This window comes from Saccostrea cucullata, unplaced genomic scaffold (genome assembly GCF_032062105.1).
Source record: "Saccostrea cucullata isolate Sc308-1 unplaced genomic scaffold, CSIRO_AGI_Scuc_v1 ctg635, whole genome shotgun sequence".
NCBI classification, from domain to species: domain Eukaryota; kingdom Metazoa; phylum Mollusca; class Bivalvia; order Ostreida; family Ostreidae; genus Saccostrea; species Saccostrea cuccullata.
In genome coordinates this window covers 222,283-246,933 of record NW_026926504.1, presented here as the reverse complement: position 1 = coordinate 246,933, position 24,651 = coordinate 222,283, and the positions used below count along the sequence as shown (strand labels likewise).

The 24,651-nt window shown below is 35.4% G+C and overlaps 3 protein-coding genes across 4 annotated transcripts in view; 2 read left to right on the top strand and 1 right to left on the bottom strand.

Annotated features, from left to right (window-relative positions):
- The window catches only part of LOC134271866 (17S U2 SnRNP complex component HTATSF1-like), a gene marked incomplete at its 3' end in the record, with an annotated part of 34,274 nt that extends 30,320 nt beyond the window's left edge, over nt 1–3,954 (bottom strand). Inside the window, exon 1 of the mRNA XM_062754079.1 lies at nt 3,944–3,954. Within this exon, the coding sequence (XP_062610063.1) occupies nt 3,944–3,945 (2 nt within the window). The remainder of the gene's footprint in view (nt 1–3,943) is intronic.
- A 606-nt stretch (nt 3,955–4,560) lies between these two features.
- LOC134271872 (glutamate [NMDA] receptor subunit 1-like) overlaps nt 4,561–24,651 on the top strand; it is a 59,861-nt gene continuing 39,770 nt past the window's right edge. Inside the window, exons 1-9 of one of the 2 annotated variants that reach the window (XM_062754085.1) lie at nt 4,561–4,738; nt 9,271–9,688; nt 10,221–10,391; nt 11,902–12,002; nt 12,349–12,461; nt 17,728–17,908; nt 18,121–18,277; nt 23,396–23,494; nt 23,722–23,833. In XM_062754085.1, the coding sequence (XP_062610069.1) occupies nt 9,308–9,688; nt 10,221–10,391; nt 11,902–12,002; nt 12,349–12,461; nt 17,728–17,908; nt 18,121–18,277; nt 23,396–23,494; nt 23,722–23,833 (1,315 nt within the window). In that variant the 5' untranslated portion in view covers nt 4,561–4,738; nt 9,271–9,307. Of the gene's footprint in view, nt 4,739–9,270; nt 9,689–10,220; nt 10,392–11,901; nt 12,003–12,348; nt 12,462–17,727; nt 17,909–18,120; nt 18,278–23,395; nt 23,495–23,721; nt 23,834–24,651 lie in introns of those variants that run through there. The other variant, XM_062754086.1, reaches the window with a different exon arrangement.
- LOC134271869 (zinc finger MYM-type protein 2-like) lies at nt 5,710–7,835 on the top strand. The gene is made up of 2 exons (XM_062754081.1): nt 5,710–6,254; nt 7,696–7,835. Exons 1-2 carry the CDS (start codon nt 5,717–5,719, stop codon nt 7,833–7,835), a joined length of 678 nt encoding a protein of 225 aa, XP_062610065.1. The 5' UTR covers nt 5,710–5,716.

The following is a 24,651-nucleotide window of genomic DNA, read 5'->3' as shown; positions in this document are numbered from 1 at the left end:
AAGTTATCGCAAATGTTTACTATGCTACATAGATTAGTGAATGCACGAATTCCCTTGTTCAACCCAGTAGGTCATTTATCATTCTAACGATAGAACATTTTATCAAATACCCCATTCATACGACATGATTTGCATACCTCAGTATATTTTACACATGAGTATATTTACTCACATGTGCAATTTTTGTCGTATGAACTGATATACTAATATGCAAATTCTGCACAGTTGAGTAAATTTACACCTGGTCAGGACTAGGTGCAAATTAACTTTTGCATACACTTTGTAGCAAATTATTAGTTCATGTGTGTAAATTGTGTCATATGAACACGCAGCAAATTTACTTATGTAAGCATTTTGTTTTGTTTATTTTATAAATTTCCATTTTAAGTGTTGTTTCAGTTGTGTATGCATTGGCGTGTAAAATATCATAACATGGTGGCTAGATTGATTGATTGATTGTATATGAATTATTTAACATTCCTCTCTTTTCACTCATCACGTGGAGAGCTGCAAATTGTCCTATACTCGGCACTCAGGGCCATTGAGCAGGTGGGGGGGGGGGTCTTTTTCATTCCAGCACCTACTGCGACAAGGGACCTTGGTTTATGTACGGTCTCATCCGAAGGACCGGTCTCCACGTCCAACTATGGGATTCGAACCCGCGACGTAAGGATCAACTCCTTACTTCGCGACTCTATAGCAGACACTCAAATCACTGTGCCACGCGGGCGACTTGGTGGCTAGAAACAAAACTTTTAAACAAGGAGCCATTATCCCCTCCGAGATAAATTTTCGAATTTGCAAAAACGAGGGCATCTTGCACCCTTTCTGGCAAACCTATGTTTATGTCTCTAAAGATATAGCTGTGGTCGCAAACAAGTCCCCTCTAGGATGATTAAGTAGTGTCCTTACTATTCAAGTTCTCTTCTTGGGAATGCTCTGGAGCTATGATAGGAACATGCATTCCATCAATCGCTCAGGCCCCATTACCGTTTAGCTCTTGATGACTTTCTTCTACCTTTCTCTGTTTTCAATTCAGGCAAGCTACTCATATATAATTTAATGTTACAGGAATTTCAATAAACTAGTGAAAATAAGCATTTGTAAGTAACCTCCTTGGCACTTGATCTCATCATGAATGTCCAGGGGTTCGTGTTAATTTCCTTTTAAGATATTTGTATTGTTCAAAGATTTTTGAGATCGATCACTGTTAGATTTTTTTCACCCTTTTCATTCTACTGGAAAATAAATAATTATTATATAATATTCAAGCAGATATTTTATGATGGCCTCGCACATTTGATGTACTGTAGATTTCCCAACAGCAGAATTATTTTTAAATGGTTTTATTTCTGCCGAAGACGTCAACTAGTAGATGGCAAGTCACCTTTTTCTTTATACAATCTCTTCTACAATCTTTGGGTCGGAAGCCAAAACATTTTCCATTTTCCAACAATAAAGAAATATGTCCTGTATTTTTGAGAAAATTATTTTGCTATTAAAATGTGTCATTGTGATTAATTTGTATAAAATTTAAACCCTTATGATTAAACTAAAATAAAATTTTAACATTGTTTCAGAAGAAATATTTCTGTACAATCGAATATATAGCATTATATAAGAAATCATGTCAATCTCGCAGCTCATATTGATAATTTTAATAATTTTTCCTTCTTCATGTGTAAATTCTTATACCATTTTTTTCTCCTTAAAAGTCATTAATTAAGTTGAACCAAGAAAACATTGGAACGGACCCCCCCCCCCCCCCCCCCCCAGTTTCTTTGAGGAAGATTTAAAAGTTAGTCTTAAGTTAGTCTTATACATAAAGTTACAGTAAGGAAATACCCTTTCTCTATAAAAAAAAAATCACAATTCTGAATCTGTCCATCTCCTTAGTTGATATGAAAATGTGAGGATTTACTTACAGCACATAAATCTCGACTGAACGCATAGCAAATTAACTTTTACTGACGTGTGTAGATTTACTTATATGTAAATTTGCACACATAAGTAAATTTTCGTCGTATTAATGGGGTATAAGAAAAACTTGTCAACCAAAAGTTATTCCTTTATAGTGCGTGCAGCGAGCATTGCGAAGCGACGCTCGTGAACCGAGCTCAATAGAGTGTAACATGTAAGAACAAAGGATATTCGGAATGAAATCTGTACATATGTCTGGTAAATTTTTGTGTGAAACCTTCCCATTATTTTTTTTACTACCCAATGTCCTTTGCCTGAATAAATAAATAAAAAATAACATTAAGCATAAAAGGCTTTCAGTTTGTAGAAGTCTTGAAATGAAACAAAAAATAACTCTGCAATGTCTTTCAACAAACATTGCACAAGGTCTATAGTTTCTACTAGATGCTCGGTTGTTTCCGTAAATCCCGAAGAGCTCTTGTGTGACGTCACAGTCTAGATGTCTCGTGCAACTTGACGTTTGAAGTGGCGGATCAATGTTTCAGGTGTATTTTTGAAGGTACAACTGCATTTGCCCGAACGGTCACACCATAAAACATTTCAAGTGTCTTGATGCAGATTTATGATAGTTATAGCGAGTGCAGCAAGCATCGTGAAGCGACGTTCACACAGCCAGCTCAATAGACTAACATGTAAGAACAGATGAAATTGGGTATGAAATCTGTACATACATCAGGCAAATTTCTCTGTGAAACATTCCCAGAATTCCTTTACTACCCAATGCTCTTTGCCTTAATAAATAGATAATAACATAAAGCATAAAAGGCTTTCAGCTTTGTAGAAATCTTTCAAAGAAACAAAAAATAACTTTGACCAAAATTGCACTAGGTCTTTAGTTTCAAACAGACACTCGGCTGTCTCCGTAAGCTCCGACGAGCTCCATGACGTCGTATGACGTCACAGCTAGTGGAGATGTCTCGTGTGGCTAACCAATTTTTTAAGTTTTTTTGATAGTAAAACTGCGCTCGCCCCAATGGTCACACCGTAAATCATATTAGCCAAAGAAATTTTTTTTAATATACTGTAAATTTATATCCTATTTGGGATATAATATCCCAAACGGATTGTTATATCCCATTTGGGCGAGTGGTCCCAATCTGTTTATGGTTAAACTTAAACAGGACTGGTACAATCACTAGATTTAGCTACGTAGCTTGATTTACCTACATAGCTTTACTTACCTACCTGAGGTAGCTTTATTTAGCTACCAAACTGATCTATTTCTATTAAAAAGCATTTTTCTCAGGGTGTGCAGAAAATATCATTTTGATGCAGTGATCATTTTCAACTTTGAACTCATCTGAAAACAACTCATGAAAAAATCCCTCTTGGAAAAATGTCTTTTTCTGCACAATTGCAATCAAAGTTCTGAAAGTTTTGGGGCTATGTATGACAGTTAGAACGGTTACTCCTTGAATGAAATGACAAAGAAGTCCAGTTCCGGTTAACACGATAATATGTTGGTAATTATTCAGCACAATGTGAAGTAATCATACTCAGTCATGCCTCACCACACCATCACCGCACGGTCAGATAACCAAACAATGGAATTACGTTTTGCTCTAAATTGTCCAAACGCAGCAATGTATAAACTTTCTCTGCTTTGGATTGTTTTTTAAAGTCTCCTTAGTATAAATATCAATAGTCATTTAATTGTGACTTTCTGTCTCTTTTTTTTTTTTATAAAAAGCCAACATTTGAAAACTTACCTTGAAATAGCTAAATAAAGCTACCTGAGGTAGGTAAATAAAGCTACCATATGAAGGGATAAACAATCGGTGTAATTCTACCCATACGTAGCTAAATCTAGTGATGCCTTGTCACTCATTTCATATTTCGCTCTGCCTAAAGGTCTTAGAAAATGTTAAAGATAACATCTGTTAACAAGTCAAAAACTTTGAAAGCAATATGATGGGATAAATACTTTTTTTCAAAAATTATTTTTTAAAAAATCTCAAGATGGATTTTCAAAGATAATTTTTTTCTGAAAATGGATTTTCAGTTACAAACAGAGGCAAAACATCTCATAGTTCATTAGTTGTTTTCAAGCTTACCGCACACAAAGCAAAAGTACGTTTTCCTTTCGGTTTTCTCCGAGATTAGCTCGTACGCGTAATCGTACACATTTTCATTACCAAACCTGACAAAATAAAAATAAAAAAGATCTTAAAAGTTCATAGAATCATATATAACGAAAAAATCTCAGATTAAATGATTTTAGTAAATTTTTCTTGTCATTCCATACGAATCAAATATAGAATACGAATATATCAAAGTATGATTGAACTTTTTTCTTGGAATAGTATAATGTCCCGATTAGAATAATGTCCTGATTGATCTGATGAGAGATGGAAAATATAGCTATCTCACATCTAAACGGCAAAGTTTTGGTTGTGCTCGAAAGGAGCTTAGAAGCTTCTGAATATGAAATTTAATAAATATTTTAAATTGGCACAGGTGTTTTTATCAATAAGGTATATCTCTATAAAGTATACCTGTGATAGGAAGTATTGCCGCTAACCCTCCATACATTTCTAAATGTTTTGAGCCAGTATTGACACACAGTTAATATATGATACATATTCGTTTCAGCATAAGTATAAAATGAAAAGATGAATAATTCTTGGTTCTCAGTCGTTTTGTTGATTTTTAGTCCCCTATTGGTATTTTGGGTAAATCGACATACCATTCGTCATAAATGACTAGCCAATCGCATAACAGCAATGCTCCTGAGGATAAAATTGGCTTCGATGAAAATGTAGGTGAAGGATACAATTACAGATTGATTCTGTTGGTAAAACACACTCACCTTTCATGTGCATAACTGATTGTATTTGATTTGCCATTATCGGTGTTTTTGTAAGGTGCTAAAGTTGCATTTTTGATAACAATTTTTATGATAACGCACACTGCGTGAACTATCCTATGTAACGTTTTGTGTACATCGGTTTTTAAAATATAGAGTACCTTTTAACGAGTGTATCTTAAGATATATATCAGACGAGGGGGCTTGTCCCCCAAGTCTGATATCTGCATACAGATGCATGATTGTGTTCAAAGGTACTCTATATGTTTTGTATCATTGTTCTCACGCACTGTGTTATAACCATGATCTATGATACTATCAATATATCACGTTCATAGGGCATGTTCATCTTGACGGGCCTATATTCCCAGGCGTATATTCCCACGCACTGCTCTATTAATATTTCATCATACCATTTCATGACCAATGAAAAAAGAGCACGTGATTCGCAAGTATAGGGCGCTGTTTTTTTGGGGGGTACTCGAATATTTCTACATTGACATCTATGGATGACGGCTGCGATTTTTTGTTATCCCAATTTTTAGATACGGTAGAAACGGAAATCAAAATTGAAAATTCTGTAGGCCAGTTAGGAAACCTAAACATTTCACAATTTAATGATGTGTACCTCAAGGAAGAAGATTCTACACCTATGGACTTTCAGACTATAAATTTTGACTTGGGCATTTTCTCGTGGGAGAATTCAATAGATCAAAATGATGGTGACATGAAAATGGAAACTTTTGAATGTGTTGGGCCTAACGAATCACAGATTCAAAGGTTCGCTGAAGCTGTGTCAGATGATGATTTGCGGCAGCTGATTGACTCTCAGACAATCCTAATACGCAGAGAAATACGAAATGGTGTGTTGAAATGTTTAATAAATGGCGCGCATCTCGAGATAATGTACCTTCAAGTTACATAAAAGAAATGAACGCAGAAATGCTGAATTACTGGTTACAACGCTTTGTGTTGGAGGTACGTAAACAGGACGGCAGTGAATATCCCCCGCATACTCTCTACTTCATTGTTTGTGGATTACTGCATCATTTGCGAGAGGAAAACGTTCATAATATGAATTTTCTTGATGAACATGACCACCGTTTTGCCGTTTTCCGTAAAGTTTTGGACGCCCGTATGAAGGAATTGTTATCAAAAGGCGTAGGCACCAAAGTGAAACAAGCTGATCCACTGTTGCCGGAAGATGAAGAAAAAATCTGGACTAATAGAGTATTCGGGTCACACTCTTCTCAAGCTCTACAGTACACAGTTTTCTTCTATAACTGTAAGATATTCGGTTTGAGGGCCTTTGACAAACACAGAAATCTGGAGTGCTCCCAGTTTGAAATTGGGCAAGACGAGCAAGGAAAATTTATTCCATTTACGGGCAGATTATCTAAGACTTACAAAGGGGGGCTGAAACATCTGCAGCTTACCAATAAAGATTTAAAACATTACTGCCAAGAAGGTAAGTTGTTTCTATTAGTATATTTTAAAATTGTACTGTACTAGATAGGGCTGTGCAATATTACCGGTATATCGGTATATTGCGGTATTATCCACCACGATAATATATCGCGATATGAAAATCAGATACCGGTATTTCACGATATTTATAAAAATATATAAAAACCTCCTGTTTTGTAGAAACTGCTGAATTAATAATTGTAACTTACCGAGCCTTTTCAATCTAGTTAAAAAAATACTTCGTCAGCTTTCAGAGGCAGATAGAGAGAAGAGAGGGAGAGGGGGGGAGCTTTTCATTCACTGTCGCAATTTTAAATATCTTTCTTTAAAATAAAATTAATATTTAATAAAAGGACTTTTAAATAAAATTATTAAGAAAGAAAATGTATAAAACATTTCTACAGGTGTATACTATGTGTACTGTGGTTCTCAAAATCTCATGGAATCTACACGATCGACGATGAATGTAGAGTTCAAGATACATATTACAAATAAATTGCCATCCATGTTTTCACTTGATACAGTGTTGCTTTTTATTATTTTTTAACAAGTTTCATGCCATTTTAAACACCTTCATGCTATACCAGGAGCATGTATATTAAAACAATAGAAATAGGCCAATGCAGTTCCTGATCGTATGTCATAATGTGAAATTAGGTCGGGTCAGACTAAAACACCAAACGCCCAAAAATATGTCACAATTTCTTTCTGGCTTTAATTTCCTTCTGTGACCACATAAAATTTCCATATAGTATGTATTGTTTTAAACATTAAGTTACATTTTATGCTATTTCAATAAAACACCCCCTCCCCCCCAGAAAAAAGGTATAAAGAATATACTATGAGAATATACTATGCATACTTTTTTTTCAATTTATAAATACATCAAATGAGTACATTTTGTTTTAATATTTTACCTGGTATTTGATTAAAAGTTTTTATAATTATGTGCACGATTAATGTCTTATCCCCTTCCCCCTTTAAAATTTATAGATAAATTCAAATAGTCTTTGAACTTGACAGCATTTTAAACTTTCTGCACAAATTTATTAATGATAATTAATCTACAATATATCGCAATATATTGCAATATTCAACGTAAAATATTGCAATATATCGCAATATGGTTTTCACTCGCAATACCCAACTCTAGTACTAGATCTACAAAGCTTTTAGTTATTTGTCCGGCAATCGCTATTATTAATGAACAGAAGAAAAATGAAATAGAGCGACAAGTTTTGTTTTAAGAGTTATCCCCCTTAGATATTGATTTTCTACAGTATGTAGGCTACCGGGTTCGATTATGCGCAAGGTGCCAGTTTTGATTTCCGTTTTGAAACACAGAGTTGGAAAAAAAACTGCTTCTCGACATTTGATCATTTATTCTTTGCTACAGAAAACGTAGTACACCTCAAACTAAAGTTTTCTTATTTTTTTTTCAGGTGAATGGTGTCTTGCCGATTTCTATTGTACCTATCTCAAAGCTCTCAATAATGGTGGACCTTTTTACCGCCGTCCCTTAGCTGACCAGGTCCTGTATGGGTGCGATATGGCGAACAAGAACTGGGAGTTAACAAACTAAAGGGCCTGATGAAGGAAATCACAGGTAAAGCAGGACTGAAGGGAAACTTTACCAACCACTCGGGCAAGAGGACCTGTGCTACTCAGTTATATCACGCAGGGATCGACGAGCAGGAAATCATGTCTTGGACCGGTCACAGGTCAGAGACGGCAGTAAGAAAATACAAAAGATCAAATTCAGCACTACAGGAGCGTGTTTCCGAAGTTTTGAATCCCCCAAACGTGAAAAAAATTAAATGTGAAACAACCACGCTTAAAACAAGTGAGTGTGAAAATATTCAGGATGAAAATTTGAGTTCGGTGTGCGACAGTGCCGTTTTATCTGAAAGTGAAATTGCAACTTCCAGGGAAAATGCCGAGAGTTAAAATACCTGCATTTTGAAGCCAGGCTCGGTATTTAATACATGTAATTGCACTTTTTCATTTTTAACCCCGAGTGGCTTTCTTTGAACAGTAAAAAAAACAATTGTGTTTTCTTGCATTAAATGTCATCTTTTTTATTTTATTTGAAAAAAATATTGTGCACATTTTCATTTAATGTCATGTACATGTAACATGATGTAAGCACATGAAATTGCAATAAAATACGATTTTTTTTCATTTCTTGCTACTGGTCAGTGGTGTGATCTATCACAGATATATCACGGAAAACTGTTATGTATCAAGAAAAAATGAATGGCTGAGATCAAAGGAAAACCTCACAAACAATGATACAAATTTTTGGAAGCCTCCTTTATTTAAAAAATTATTTAATAAAGATTTTCCAGCAAATATTTCTGCTACATCCTCTTAAATTTGGTTAGACAAGAGGAAAAATCACTGTGTTAATTAACCTCCAGTATTCTGGCCAATGGTAAGTAACTCTTGCTAAATTCAGGCCTATCCAAAACTATCTATTGACCTATCCTGTTATTCTATTTTGAGAAGTGGACAGACTTTACGTAATTCCTCTTCTCTTCACAATTATAATCCTTCGTGTTTGACGGTATATGTCAGTTTTTCTTGTGACAGTTGTGTGTATTAATTTTATTTGAAATATATAATTTAACACATCTGTTATGATAATCAGACATATTTTATATGAGATGAGTTGAAGTGTAGGCCGTCACGGGTCCTACATTTTTACACGTTTTCCAGAATCAAAACATGAAGGCTTGTGAAAAGAGGTAGATGTAGGGGAAAGCCTGTCCAAGTTTCTCTTAAAAGAATAAGGTCCTGCCAGTGTCTCGCCTTTCAGGTCTTTATAGAGAAGATGGAAAACACATATTGCACTTTTAGCCAGAAGTTTGTGCACTACATATTGTATCCTGACTACCTTTTATTATTAATTCTTATGTTATTTAAACTATTTTCAGATCAGTTCATTTATTGTAGATGTAACTGAGATAACTGCATATTTCTGGATATCAGGATTTATTATTATTTTTTTTTTGTAGAAGACCTCTGCTCTGTTGATGATCATTCAGGCTCAGTATGGCCAAGATAAGGATTCTGGTACTTATTGTACATGTAAGTCTCATACTGTCCGCAGGAGGAAAGGTCATCTTCAAAATGGCAGGTATTGTAAGTACAGATGAAAGTGGTCTAACATTTGAAGAAGCTTTAAGGAAAGCTAACCAAGACTTACCGGCTGATATAGAATTTCAGGCGCTTTACATCAAAATGGATGCTAATCCAATTCGATCTGCTTTGAACTTGTGTAGTGCTGTTATATCTAAGGGCGTTCACACAGTTATTGTTAGCAAGCCAGAGAATTCGGACAACAATCCTCCTATCTCTGTGTCCTATACCTGTGGCTTCTACTCTATCCCAGTCATTGGTATATCAGCAAGAGACAGTTCATTCTCAGACATGGTAAGAACTAGGAACATTTTTATGTTTCTTATGAATTCCTAATTGTAGGATTAAATTATAGTAGTGTTAAATTGTTCATTTGTGCAGGAAGAGAAATAATTCAGCCTGTAAAAATGGTAAATAAAAACTGATTTTTTTTCTCAATATCAAGAGGACTTTAATTTGAATAGTCACAGATAATGTGCTTGTATCTTCAGCATGTTCAGGTAGTGCAGATTCAAAAATTCTTCAACCAACTTACCAATGATATTCTTTACATTTGGTTGATATTGTTCTAGTGATTCTGAAGAAGAATTTTAAAAAGAAATTTTTTTGACAGGTTGATCAAACTTGAATCCAAAAAGTGCACTGACACTCAAGTCTTTAGCTTAGACATGTTAGATGAGTTAAAAAAAAAGTAACAAAAAGAGTGCATTTAGCAAATGTGTTCATAGAGCATTGTACATTTACTGGTGTGTTCAGAAACTTGAATGTCACATACATGTACATGTATTGTCTTGGTCATGATCTCATTAAATCACTCTTATTCCAGACTGTTCACAAGACCTTCCTGCGTACAGTACCACCCTACTTCCATCAGGCTGATGTTTGGTTGAAGATGCTTCAATACTTTGACTGGAATCAGGTGGTATTCATTCACAGTATGGACATAGAGGGTCGCATGATTCTCAATCGATTCCAGTCCAAGGCAGATGAAATTTCTGTAAGTAGATAGTTGATGGAATAGGATTCATGTATAGATACATGAATTTGGCTGATATCCTAGCCGAAGGCTCAAGTGAGCTTTTCTGATCACATTTTGTCTGTAGTCCGTCTGTCCGTCCGTCTGTCTGTCTGTCTGTAAACTTTTCACATTTTCGACTTCTTCTCAAGAACCGCTGGGCCAAGTTCAACCAAACTTGCCACAAAGCATCCTTGGGTAAAGGGGATTCAAGTTTGTTCAAATGAAGGGCCACGCCCTCATTCAAGGGGAGATAATTGGGAATTAATAAAAATTTGGTGGCATGTTTTAAAAATCTTCTTCTCAAGAACCACTGTGCCAGGAAAGCTGAAAATTATATGGAAGCATCCTCAGGTAGTGTAGATTCAAGTTTGTTCAAATCATGACCCCCGGGGGTAGGGCGGGGCCACAATGGCCGACCAAAGTTTTACATAGAAATATATAGGAAAATTCTTTAAAAATCTTCTTCTCAAGAACCACTGTGCCAGAAAAGATGAAACTTATATGGAAGCATCTTCAGGTAGTGTAGATTCAAGTTTGTTCAAATCATGACCCCCGGGGGTAGGGCGGGGCCACAATGGCCGACTAAAGTTTTACATAGAAAGATATAGGAAAATTCTTTAAAAATCTTCTTCTCAAGAACCACTATGCCAGAAAAGCTGAAACTTATATGGAAGCATCTTCAGGTAGTGTAGATTCAAGTTTGTTCAAATCATGACCCCTTGGGGTAGGGCGGGGCCACAATGGCCGACCAAAGTTTTACATAGAAATATATAGGAAAATTCTTTAAAAATCTTCTTCTCAAGAACCACTGTGTCTGGAAAGCTGAAACTTATATGGAAGCATCTTCAGGTAGTGTAGATTCAAGTTTGTTCAAATCATGACCCCCGGGGGTAGGGCGGGGCCACAATGGCCGACTAAAGTTTTACATAGAAAGATATAGGAAATTTCTTTAAATATCTTCTTCTCAAGAACCACTAAGCCAAAAAAGCTGAAACTTATATGGAGGCATCCTCAGGTAGTGTAGATTCAAGTTTGTTCAAATCATGACCCCGGGGGGTAGGGCAAGGCCACAATGGCCGACCAAAGATATAGGAAAATTCTTTAAAAATCTTCTTCTAAAAAATAACAAAGCCATAATTGACCATATTTATATGGAAGCATCCTCAGGTAGTGTAGATTCAAGTTTGTTCAAATCATGACCCCCAGGGGTAGGGCGGGGCCAAAATGGCCAACCAAATTTTTTGCATAGAAATATATAGGAAATTTTAAAAAAATTTCTCAAGAATAGCAAAGCTATGATTGGTCATGGCACTACTTTTGAATTTAAACCAATTTCTACTTTTTCCTATCCACAATGCTTAGGTGAGCGATGTGGCCCATGGGCCTCTTGTTTGTTGAAGTGTGCTTTATTATGCAGGACCAGATTAAAGAGCAAGAGCATATCTATATCTGTACATAGGTTTTAACTAAACATTGTGTTCATTTACAGATTGAGAAAGTAATTAAGTATCCATCTGGTGATCAAGATTATAAATCCTACCTACGTCAGTTAAGCAGCTTACAGTCTCGAGTTGTTCTGCTGTCAGCAATGTAAGTGGCTGATAATAGATACAGGTTTCAATGAATGAAATATAGTGAATCTGATGTAAGACATACCTGCATGTTATTTTATTTTATTCATTGTTTTATGTATACATATTACTGTAAAATCACATATATTCATGGGGTCAAATTTTTTATTTTTGAGGAAAAAATCTTGGTTTGTGGGGACTTGATTTCGTGCATGGAGAATGTTTTAGTATTTAAATGTAACTTACATTTTACATGTCATGATGGTCATAAATTCAAGGGTCTCTCCTTGCCTCGAAAAACTACGAAAATCCCCAGGAAAATTAGTGATTTCACAGTATGTAAATGTAGATGTATTTTGTTGCAGGCAGGAGGATGCTGACCAGATTTTCCAGGATGCTAAAGCACTTAACTTAACAGGAGAAGGATATGCATGGATTGTCAGTGAACAGGCCCTGAGTTCTCCCTACGTACCAGAGGGTAAAGATTTCTACAGCCCCCTCCCCCCTCACAACACACACATGTATACACATAACCAGAGGGTAAAGATTTCTACAGCCCCCTCCCCCCTCACAACACACACATGTATGGGATACACATAACCAGAGGGTAAAGATTTCTACAGCCCCCTCCCCCCTCACAACACACACATGTATACACATAACCAGAGAGTTAAGATTTCTACAGCCCCCTCCCCCTCACAACATAACTAGAGAGTTAAGATTTCTACAGCCCCCCTCTCCCCCTCACAACACACACATGTACTGGGGTATACACAGAACCAGAGGGTAAAGATTTCTACAGTCCCCCCTCCCCCCACAACACACACATGTATACACATACACACACTTTTTAAGAAGCACCTCTAATCCAGCTCACTCACCTCTAACAGTGATTGGGAAGGCAAAAAAGGTTAATGGGACTATGATGCAACATTGCTAAATATTGAATACGCACCTTGGCGCCACCATTGATTGATTTAATGCGCTATTTTTCACTTCAATGCAACTATGGCGTGTGGCGCAAGCCCTGCTCTAAGGTAGCTGTACCTCGTATTCATCTTGTTAAGAATTAAGACTCGTGCATCAATATCATATAAAGTTATATAGAGTTAGAACTTAACTGTCCATCACACACTGTAAGAAGTAAGTACTTTTTGTGTTTAATATAGACATGTTAGAGATATGAAATATTGCCAATATTTAGTACATTGGAATGATACTACATGTACTGTATAAGAGAAATTTTCGCCTCCGTTTTATTTTCGCCCCTTTCACCATTGTCACCAGTGGGTGAATTTAAAACGGGGCAAATTTAAAGAACACAGTATAAATTCTTAAACAGAACTGGGACTAGGCGAGTTTGTAAGCAAGTGTAAAAGGCTGAAAATAACAAGGGTCGAAAAAAAACCTGTATACAGTATATCATTTCTTTTTTTTAGGTCACCTGAGTAAACTCAGGTGACCTATTGCTATCTGTTTTCGTCCGTCGTCGTTCGTTGTGCGTCGTGCGTCGTTCGTCGTGCGTTAACATTTGAACATTTTTAGCTTTTTCTCTGCAACCACTGAACCAATTTAAACCAAATTTGGCACAAAGCATCTATGGGTGAAGGGGAACAAAAATTGTGAATTTCATGATCCCTGCCCCCCTGGGGCCTGAGGGGTGGGGCCAAAACCACTAAAATTAATGCAATCTTTAAAAATCTTCTTCTTTACTCCTGGACATCAAGCAGTCAAACTGTTTGCATGATTGTAATCAGCAATGAGTCCTCTACCAAAATTGTGAAATTCATGGCCCTGGGGTCAGGGGTTCTAGTGCTAGGGCGGGGCTAAATAAGTAGGTAGTGAAAATGCATTATTTCTTTGAAAATCTTCTTCTCTGCACCTGGGTATTAAATAAACCAACTAAGTACATAGTTATGATGAGCAAGAGTGCCTCTACCAAAATTGTGAATTTTATGGCCCCAAGGACAGGGGTTCTGGTGTTAGGGCGTGGCTCTATTGATTATATAGTGAAAATACATGAATTCTTTGAAAATCTTGTTCTCTGCTCCTGGGTATTAAATAAACTAAGTAAGTACATAGTTATGATAAGCAAGAGTGCCTCTACCAAAATCATGAATTTTATGGCCCCAGGGTCAGGGGTTCTTGTTTTAGGGTGGGGCTCTAATGATTATATAGTGAAATGCATGAATTCTTTGGGGAGCCAGTCAAAGCGCCCCCTAATAAAAACGTCCCGGTCAAAGCGTCCCCTAATTTTAGTCAAAGCGCCCCCTGATTTTGGTCAAAGCGCCCCTAACATATTTTTATAGAAAAAATATCGCCCCCAAATATTGGTCAAAGTGTCCCCTGATTTAAGTCGAAGCGCCCCATGATTTTGGTCAAAGCGTCCCCTAACATATTTTTATAGAAAAAGAATACCGTCCCCAAATTTTGGTCAAAGCGTCCCCTGATTTTAGTCAAAGCGTCCCCTGATTTAAGTCAAAGCGCCCCATGATTTTGGTCAAAGCGTCCCTTAACATTTTTTTATAGAAAAAAAATACCACCCCCAAATTTTGGTCAAAGCGTCCCCTGATTTTAGTCAAAGCGCCCCATGATTTTGGTCAAAACGCCCCCTAATATATTTTCGCAGAAAAAAAAACGTTTCGAGTCGATCCCCAAGAAATGGTCAAAATGTCCCCTGATTTGGTCAAAGGGCCCCTTTATAGAATTTTTTCGGGTAACTGCAAAACAATGATAATATTATAAATACAAAACTTTTTTTTTACCGTAACATGTTTGTAAAAATATATTAGGGGGCGCCTTGACCAAAATCAGGGGACGCTTTGACCAAAATCAGGGACGTTTTGACCATTGCTTGGGGACGGTTCCAAGACGATTTTTTCTAAGAAAAAATGTAAGGGTGCGCTTTGACCAAAATCAGGGGACGCTTTGACCAATATTTGGGGGCGTTTTGACCAATATTTGGGGGTGGTTTTGTAACATCATTTTACTGTAAAATTCTATAAGGGGCGCTTTGACCAAAATCAGGGGACATTTTCACCAAAATCAGGGGACGCTTTGACCAAAATCAGGGGACGCTTTGACCGGGACGGTTTTATTATGGGGCGCTTTGACTGGATTTCATTCTTTGAACATCTTATCCTTTTCTATTGGTTAATATGCTAATGATCTAATTACATATCTAAGGCCAGGATTTATTTTATTTTCAGTTTTACAAACCCCCCGCTCAAGGTTTTGAATTTTTAGAAAAAAATAAAAAAATTTTTCTTTCCGATGTCAAATTTGAGTCGGGATCGAGATTTCAAATTTACGAACTCGCACTTCCGGTTTTAATTTGAAACGGCGGGTAAATAAAGCTAGATCCAAGAATTTAGCTTGGTTTAGTGTAAAATTCATCGATAAGAGTGCCATTCAAAACGTTTCACCCGTTCAAAGGACAAATAAAATGCTGACGACTTTGTTGCACAATGACATGCGGGTGAGATAATTATGTATTCGTTTCAAAAGTAACTGTAAATTATTTTCCTCTCCCAGGTTTTAAATGCCCGTGGTAGCTATTGCATATTGCCAGGGACATTGTTTAGGTCTCTGTTATAGCTTACAGTCTAAGCATCATTCTTCAGAAAATGGTTGCTTATGCATCAGATGTAATGAATAAAACTATGGGAGAAGTGAAGTCCATTTGAGGAAGAAATAAACAATAACCTGAAGTGAAGAAATAAAAAAAAAAATTCAACTATTAAAAGGCAAGAATATACAAATATATACAGGCATGTAGTATCATTTGTATCAGCCAGAAAAATTATTTTACACTTAATTGAAAAAATGTTGACCCTACTCCCCAATACTTCCTGTCTGTTTTATGATAGGAATTATAATTTTAGGCATCAAGTAAATTTTAGAACAATGTCTACACATTCACCTAACACATATTAAAAAAATGAAGATATATTGAAAGACTTTTAAAGAATTGATTTTTTAAAATATATTTTGATCACATTTTCCGGTTGAGTGAAAAAGTTTTTGGTGCATATAAGCCCTATGTTGACCAAACTTGCATGGATGATACATCTTAGAATGCATATGAAATGCTTCGGATGACATTTTCCGGTTGAGTGAACAGGTTAAAGTTTTTGGTGCAGGTTCATTTTTAAGTAACTATATGCCCTATGTTGACCAAACCTACATGTATGATACATCTAAGGATGAATACTACATGTACTGGGCTTGCTTCGGATGCTGAATTTGATACATTTTCCAGTTGAGTGAACAGGTAAAAGTTTTTGGTGCAGGTTTCATTTCCAAATGTTTTACTTTCACACTTATTTGTAAGCATTAAAGTTTTTGTGTCCAAGTAACTATGAGTTCTTTAAGGATGCCTATGCATAGGATAGTGGATGAGTGAAAATGTTAGTTTTTGATATATGTTAATATTTCCATTAACTATGAGCCCTATAATGAGCAAACTTGCATGGTACATCTTAGGATGCACACTAATGGACTTGCTTCGGATGCTGAATTCGACATACATTATTCAGAAAAGACCAGGTAAAAGTTATGGTTGCAGGTCTATTTCCAAAAAACTATAAGGCCTTATAAACCAAACTTGCACAAATGTTGCATCAAGAGATGAAAACTCTCAAATTGCTTCAGAATTTTTATTACATTTTCATTAAGAAGAACTAGTTTAAATTTTTTATGTAGGTCTATTTCAAAGTATCAGATAAATATTTTCATTTTTGGAATGTACACTTTTTGTTGGTTAATTGTGTGACTTTGCCTTAAAAAAACATTCGTTGAGGTGAGCTTGTAATCTCTGATTACCTATGTTTAAAATATATTTTGATCAACATCACAAAATTTATATAACTGGCCCAAACTGGCAGATGATGAAATAAGCAATTAAATGTTTTACTTTCCTATTTGTAAGCATTATGTGTCCAGTGGTAAGGAGCCTATTAGGATAGCATAAAAAAAGAATGTACAAATGTTAATAATTGATTTATCAAAAAAATTTATTTCCTTTTCCTTCGGGATTTTTTATTCTCATGTTCATAACTAAACTTAAACATAAAAAAAAAAATGCTGGCCTTATAATGAAGAAAGGGGCCTCTTTCAAAATAGATAATTTCAGGGCTGCTGGGTCAAGGGTACCAAGGGGGTACTTTGACTAAAAATGAATTAATGCTTTGGAATCTGCCCTTTGATAAGCAATGGTGCCTCTTTCAAAATTTGTGAATTTCATGGCTTTTGGCTTAAAACACGAACCAAATACAATCGCTGGAAAGTTGTTACATGATACTCAGGTGACCTATAAGGCCCGTGGGCCTCTTGTTTCTTTCAATACCCATTTTGATGAAATCACAGGAATAATTTTATAAGATGTTGTGTCTTATATTCAAACTTGGCTACGATGAAGTTTTCCTGTTTTATATAATGCCACATGTTTAAAAATTAATTGGAGGGCAAATAGGATTACTGCATGTATACTATTATGTTGCCTGGTTTTCATTGTAAATTAATTCAATAACAATTCAGTCACACATTTTCAAGTCTGAAGGGTTCTTTTGTCTATCCAAATAGAGGACAAAACAACTTTGTTAATGGTTTTCACAGTACAATGCTTCAATTAATTATGATTTCGAAGTAGTCACTTAAATGTTATTGGTATAGCTCTAATGCATTTTAATTAGTTATTTGCATGGAAACACCTATATACCTGGTCTAAACTCTGTTGTATATAGGTACCCTGGGACTGAAGTTATTCCTTGGGAACAATGAGAAGGAGCACCTGGAGGACTGTGTAAGTCTGATAGTACAGACCGTCAAGGAGCTGGTTAATGGAACTCTGTCAGAGATAACAGACACCCCTAACAGCTGTAACACCACCTCCTCCACCTGGCGGGCCGGCAATACCATCCTAAAGTAGGTCACTTTGTAGCTGATTGAAAAAAAACTATGTATTTTTATGAAGGGTAATAACCATGATAATTAACCATAAAATTGTAGACACTCCTAACTAACTGTGAACAGAATGGCAAATCGCAATATACTGGTATACAAGGAAGTCTCTTTATGCTTTAAAAATTCTTGAATGGGACATAAAACAACATACAATCAATCCAACTTTTTTCCAGGGCTCTGTTGGATGCCAAGTTGGAAAAAGGCAAGACTGGACAGATAGCCTTTGACTCCTCAGGGGATCGCCTGAATCCTGTCTACTATTTCCAGAATGTTCAGCTGAAGAATGGAAAGCCTAGCATTGAAAATATTGGCTTTTATGGAAATCCAAAGGTTTAAGATTTTTACAAGTTTAATTCTGTATTTTATTGTCCCCTGCTTTCGTGAAAGCGAGGGGACATTAAATCTCATTTGTTTGTCTGTCTGTCCATCCATCAGTCTGTCACAAAAACTTTAACCTTGCCATAACTTTTGATTAAGTGGAGCTATGACTTTCATATTTTTCATGTGTATTTCTTGTGACAAGACCTTTTTTTTGGGTACCACCAAATTTGACCTTTTGACCTTGGAGTTTGACCCACTTTTACACAAAAATCCAAAACTTTTACTTTGACCATAACTTTTGAATGGTAGATACTAGGACTATCATATTTCACATATATATTGCTTGTGGCAAGACCTTTCATTGGATACCAACAACTTTGATGTCTTGACCTTGACCTTGGAGATTTCCATACTTATGAAAACACTTTAACCTTGGTCATAACTTTTGAACAGCAAGGGCTGGGACTTTCATACTTCACATATGTAATCCTTGTGAGAAGACCTTTCATTGAATACCAAGAACTTTGACCTTGACCTTGAAGTTTGACCTTCTTTTTAAAAACTTTAACCTTGGCTACAATTTTGAACGGTAGATACTCAGACTTTCATATTTCACATATGTATTCTTTGTGGCAAGGCCTTTCATTTGATACCAACCCTTTTGACCTTGATGAGATTTCGGTACTTATAAAAAAACTTTAAGCTTGGCCATAGCTTTTGAATGGTAAGGGCTAGGGCTTTCATACTTCACTTGTGTAATCCTTTTGAGAAGACCTTTAATCGCATACCAAGAACTTTGACTCTCTGATCTTGGAGTTTGACCTACTTTAAAAAATTTTAACCTTGTCCATAACTTTTGAACAGTTAGGTTTAGGGTTTTCGTCGGTTCTTATGTTTTTAGATTCGGTTTCAGGTTTTTCAGCTCGGGTCTATAATAGAATAAAAACTCATGACTTGAATTATATTCAACAAAAACTTTAGATTCTTTAAAATCTAAGAAACAGAAACATAATGACTGGTTTGAATAAGTTTCATAACGAGAAAAATAATTGAATCAAATGATTCAAATCACATTATTACCGTTTTTAATGGTAATAGACTAATGAACCTTCTGTTTTAGACGCGATTTTTATGGTAAAAACCTACTCTATTGTACAAATCGGAACCGAACCGGATTCCGGAAAAACAGAACATAACCGACCCGAATTAATTGTTCCACGGTTCTGGGTCATTTCAGGTACCCGTGACAGGCCTATCCTTCACATATTTAATCCTTATGGCAGGACTTTTCACTGGGTATCAAGAACTTTGACCCTTTGACCTTGACCCTGTAGTTTTACCTACTTTTAAAAAACTTTAACCTTGTCCATAACCTTTGAATGGTTAGAGTTAGGGTTTTCATCCTTCACATATGTAATCCTTATGGCAGGACCTTTCATTTGTTATCAAGAACTTTGACCCTTTGACCTTGACCTACTTTTCAAAAATGTATCCTTGGTCATAACTTTTGAACAGGTGGTGCTAGGGATTTCGTATTTCACAATTGTATTTCTTATAAAAAGACCCTACTTTGGGTATTAATATATTCAATTTGCATTTAAGAAAAGTTTAATTTCGCTATGTTGGCATAGGGGGGAATAAGTGTTTAACAAACACATCTTGTTCCTTATATTGAGAAGAGATTAGGGCTTTCATATTTGACATATGCATTACCTGTGACAAGATATTTCCAAGCATGCTATGATTTCTGACCCCTTGACCTTCACGATTTACCTCATTTTTAAAAAAATCAATTTCAGTGATAATTTCTAAATGACATGTATAATAGGGCATTCATATTAGACACAAGATGTCATAAAAAATGACATCTCACCCCAAAAAGACACCAAAAGCGGGGGACCACAATTCTTTGAATTTGCTTGTTGTTTTAATATTTTATTAATAATTTATTTTTTACTCATGATTTTAAGATATGTGAAAACAAAAAAGAAAAAGCTTCATGTATGATTCGAACTCTCTCTATAGCACAGGGTTTGGCGCAAGATCCTCCATATTTACCACTTTGCTACGAAGTATATGTGTTATAGATGTATGTCAGTGTTATTTAAATGAACAGGTTGTTGGACAAATGAAATACATTTCACATTTATGTTTCCATCATTGAAGCGTTAACGAAGAATTGAACCCAAAAATTCATTTTTTATGGCACTAGTGGACATTTTCGGTTGGGTGAACATTTACAAAAATAGCGACTATGGATCTTCACTATGAAGCGCAGTATGCGCAATAATATTTAAAGTAAAGTATATAAAGAATTTTAAACTGTTTTTTACACCTTAAATGGGATGTTGTCAAACATCGCTAAGGGTTTTTTTTAAAAACATGAACTACATACCATATTTACATACCATACAACCTTGCATTCTTAAAAAAAAAATAAAATTAAGTTGGGTTAATAAAATAAAATTGGTCCAAGAATTCCAGGCCCTTAAGAACTTTTCCAGTTTGAAAGCACAATCAAGCATTTTCTGTGAACACAATTAAGTAAATTTAACTCAGGTAGGTAGCATCGTTTTTTTTAAGTTGGGGGGGGGGGGGAGGGATTAGAACAGTCAGAAAAAATTCGACTTGCTTGAAGAAACCTGACAAGTTAGATAGGTTTCAATATCTTTCATTGCTAAATTTTTTATTCCTTAACTTCACATTACCTTATTTAACTATACTGCAACAAAAATTGGAGGGGGGGGGCAATCGGGCAATGTTCAATGAACTTTTTCAACAGTGGGGGGAGAGGGCAGATACATAAAGTAGCTTTATTTTCTGTAGTTTATTATATGTTGCAGGGTTGCAAATAACCACTCGCCCACTCGCAAATGCGAGTAAATTTTCCTGTGGGCGACCAGCTCTTGAGAATATTATCGCCCACATGGCAAGTAAGAATTTTATCGGACCTTTTCCAGAATCAAATCGTAGTTTGGTTCAACTATCCAATGTACTTTCTTTTCATATCCCAGGCGGATTTTTCCGTGTTTGATCATTCAGCTGATTCCATTTTTCAAATATTAATTGTAGCTTTATTTGAGATACAAAATATGTCAATCTAGTCAACGTTTACCTTAAATTTAAAGAGTAATCATTATTGTAACAAGAAGAAGGGGGGGGGGGGGGCAAACGGGCAATGTTCAATGAACATTTTCAACAGTGGGGGGAGAGGGCAGATACATAAAGTAGTTTTATTTTCTGTAGTTTATTATATGTTGCAGGGTTGCAAATAACCACTCGCCCACTCGCAAATGCGAGTAAATTTTCCTGTGGGCGACCAGCTCTTGAGAATATCATCGCCCACATGGCTAGTAAGAATTTTATCGGACCTTTTCCAGAATCAGATCGTAGTTTGGTTCAACTATTCGATGTACTTTCGTTTTCATATCCCAGGCGGATTTTTCCGTGTTTGATCATTCAAGTGATTCCATTTTTCAAATATTAATTGTAGCTTTATTTGAGATACAAAATATGTCAATCTAGTCAACGTTTACCTTAAATTTAAAGAGTAATCATTATTGTAACAAGAATTTGGGTTCCCCCATTCTTTTTCTGCCGCTATAGGCAGCCATGTTGGGTGTCTACTGTAAATATAACACCTGGTTAATTCAGTCCAGGTATGTTTGGCTCCTTTATTTATGAAAAAAAAAAATCAACCGAAATACCGACCCTTGGTTATTTGGGAATGTTACAAAAATCAAATATTTCTTAAGCCTAATTCAAAATACATGCCCTGAAACAATTTAAATCAAAAGAAACAAAATTGAATTGAATGACAACATGGAATTTCATACATTGAGTAGTGTAAAAAGTCTTCAGGAAATTTTTGAAAAGAAATAATGAAATACTATGGCCATAAAGTATTTTTCGCTTATGTTTTCATATGAAAAGATTTTTTACAAAGTGAAAAAAAAAAATTGTGGGCCCCATAAAATCAATGTGGGCTGGTAAAAATTGTGAAGTTGGGGGCCCACATGGCCCCCAAGGTTTAAATGTTACTTGCAACCCTGTGTTGCATGATTATATAAGGAGGGGGGCTCCACTGCCCCCCACCTTTACGTTCATAAAACTATGAATTTCATATGTAATTATTAATCAATTCATTCCTAAAATCTCGAAAATTTTGTTTGTGGAATGCGTTCCCAGTATTTCATTTGTCGGAGTAAAGCTCACTCCAGCTTTCAGCATCACAAGTGTTTTCACACGAAATTTGTATAACCTACATTTCGATGATGTACTCGACTTCAAACTTCTGATTCAGAATTTCGAGTCAAGATTTATAACTATGGGTTATTTTGAGCCGAGCTCCAAATGCCTCTTTCGAACTAGCCAATGTTGTTAATTTAATTGCAAGATTATTTATATTATTTTCAAGGGGTCAAAAATACTGTGGTTCATCATGTGTATATAAGGAATATGTTTTATCATTTAGTAGAATTACGGTTTTGGCATTTGGTATTTTGCGCAGACGTAACATGATACTGTATGGAATACTTTTTTGTTTTGAACTTTTTTTGTTTAAAAATGTCAAATGTATCTATGAACCATTTAAATTGATAAGGTTACATGTAAATCATTTTTTGTATTAGTTATTTCATTTTGGCACAATATGGTTTCCACATGTCTTTATCCATAGTTGCTAACAGCTGTAGAAGTTCACCCAACCGAAAATGTCCAGTAAACCCATTTTCCACTAAATATGCTTTTAACTGTCAACTTTGAAATAAAGATTGTCAAATGATAAATCATTCAGTAAAAAATAAAATAATTGTTTGTTTTGAAGATGACATTACTGAGAACATGATTTTAGAAAAACATAACTTTTCCGTGAATTTTGAAAATTAAGAAACATATTATTTCAGAGTGGGGGATTGTCCACGCCATGTACACCCTCTTTCATTAATTTTTTCATTTACAGGAAATTTATTTCTAATGAAAATTTCAAATGAATTCTTGAGCAGTATTCACATACAAACAATATACACTCAAATTACTACTTACTGTGAATCATGTATTGCAATGCGAAAAAAATTAGTGCCTTATGAATGTATGATACAACAAGTAATATTAGGTATCTTTTACTAGGTCATCAGTAATGCTCTAGAAATAAATGAGTCCAAAATAGTTTGGCCAGGCAAGAAGAAAACCAGGCCAAGTGGAATTAACATCTCTACAGAATTAAAGGTATTAAAGTCTTGTTACTTTGTTAATATTAATTACTGTGGTGACTATAAAAAAACCTTTCTTCCTTTTGTGAATTGTATCAACCTCCCTTTGAGTAAACCCCTTGTTCTGTCAAAGTGTTTTTAATTATTATTATTATATATTTAAAGAAAATTGAGCCTTGAGACATAACAAATGATTTTTAAATGATTTATTTTCTGTATTTGTGATGAAAAAATTCTTGCTAGATTGTGACTTTGGAATCTGTGCCGTTTGTATACACCAGAAAGATGACAGAGAGTGACTCATGTAACTGGGATAGGAATGAGAGGTTATGTCCCCTGGTAAATGAAACAACAGGTAAGCCATACATACACATGTACATACAAATTAATGAAAAGGGAGCCATCAGAATGTTCCCATCTTAAGGACAGGCTGGAGGGCCACTTACATAGCTATATTAAACATCTCATCTCACCTCATATACCAGCCTCAAATCTTTCTAGGACAAAAGTTTTGAGAAAAATCTTAAGACTTTTATTCATTGTTGTGTATGTGCAACTTTTTCTCTAAAAATGTACAAAATAATTGCAAGAAGGACTGAAGGAGTAAATTCAGTCTTTTCTTTATTTATTGATTTGATATCAAATTATGTCTTGTATTTATCTATTTTTAGAAAATCAATTTGTTATAGAATTAAAGCATTTTTCATTTATTTAGATTTCTGGATTTTCAAGTACATGTAGTTTAATGAAAAATGATACTCCTACAGTTGTGGTATATATTGTAGGGAGATACTCCTACAGTTGTGGTATATATTGTAGGGAAATACTCCTACAGTTGTGATATATATTGTAGGGAAATACTCCTACAGTTGTGGTATATATTGTAGGGAAATACTCCTACAGTTGTGGTACATGTGTATATTGTAGGGAGATACTCCTACAGTTGTGGTATATATTATAGGAAGATACTCCTACAGTTGTGGTATATATTGTAGGGAGATACTCCTACAGTTGTGGTATATATTGTAGGGAGACACTCCTACAGTTGTGGTACATGTGTATATTGTAGGGAGATACTCCTATAGTTGTGGTATATGTTGTAGGGAGATACTCCTACAGTTGTGGTATATGTTGTAGGGAGATACTCCTACAGTTGTGGTATATATTGTAGGG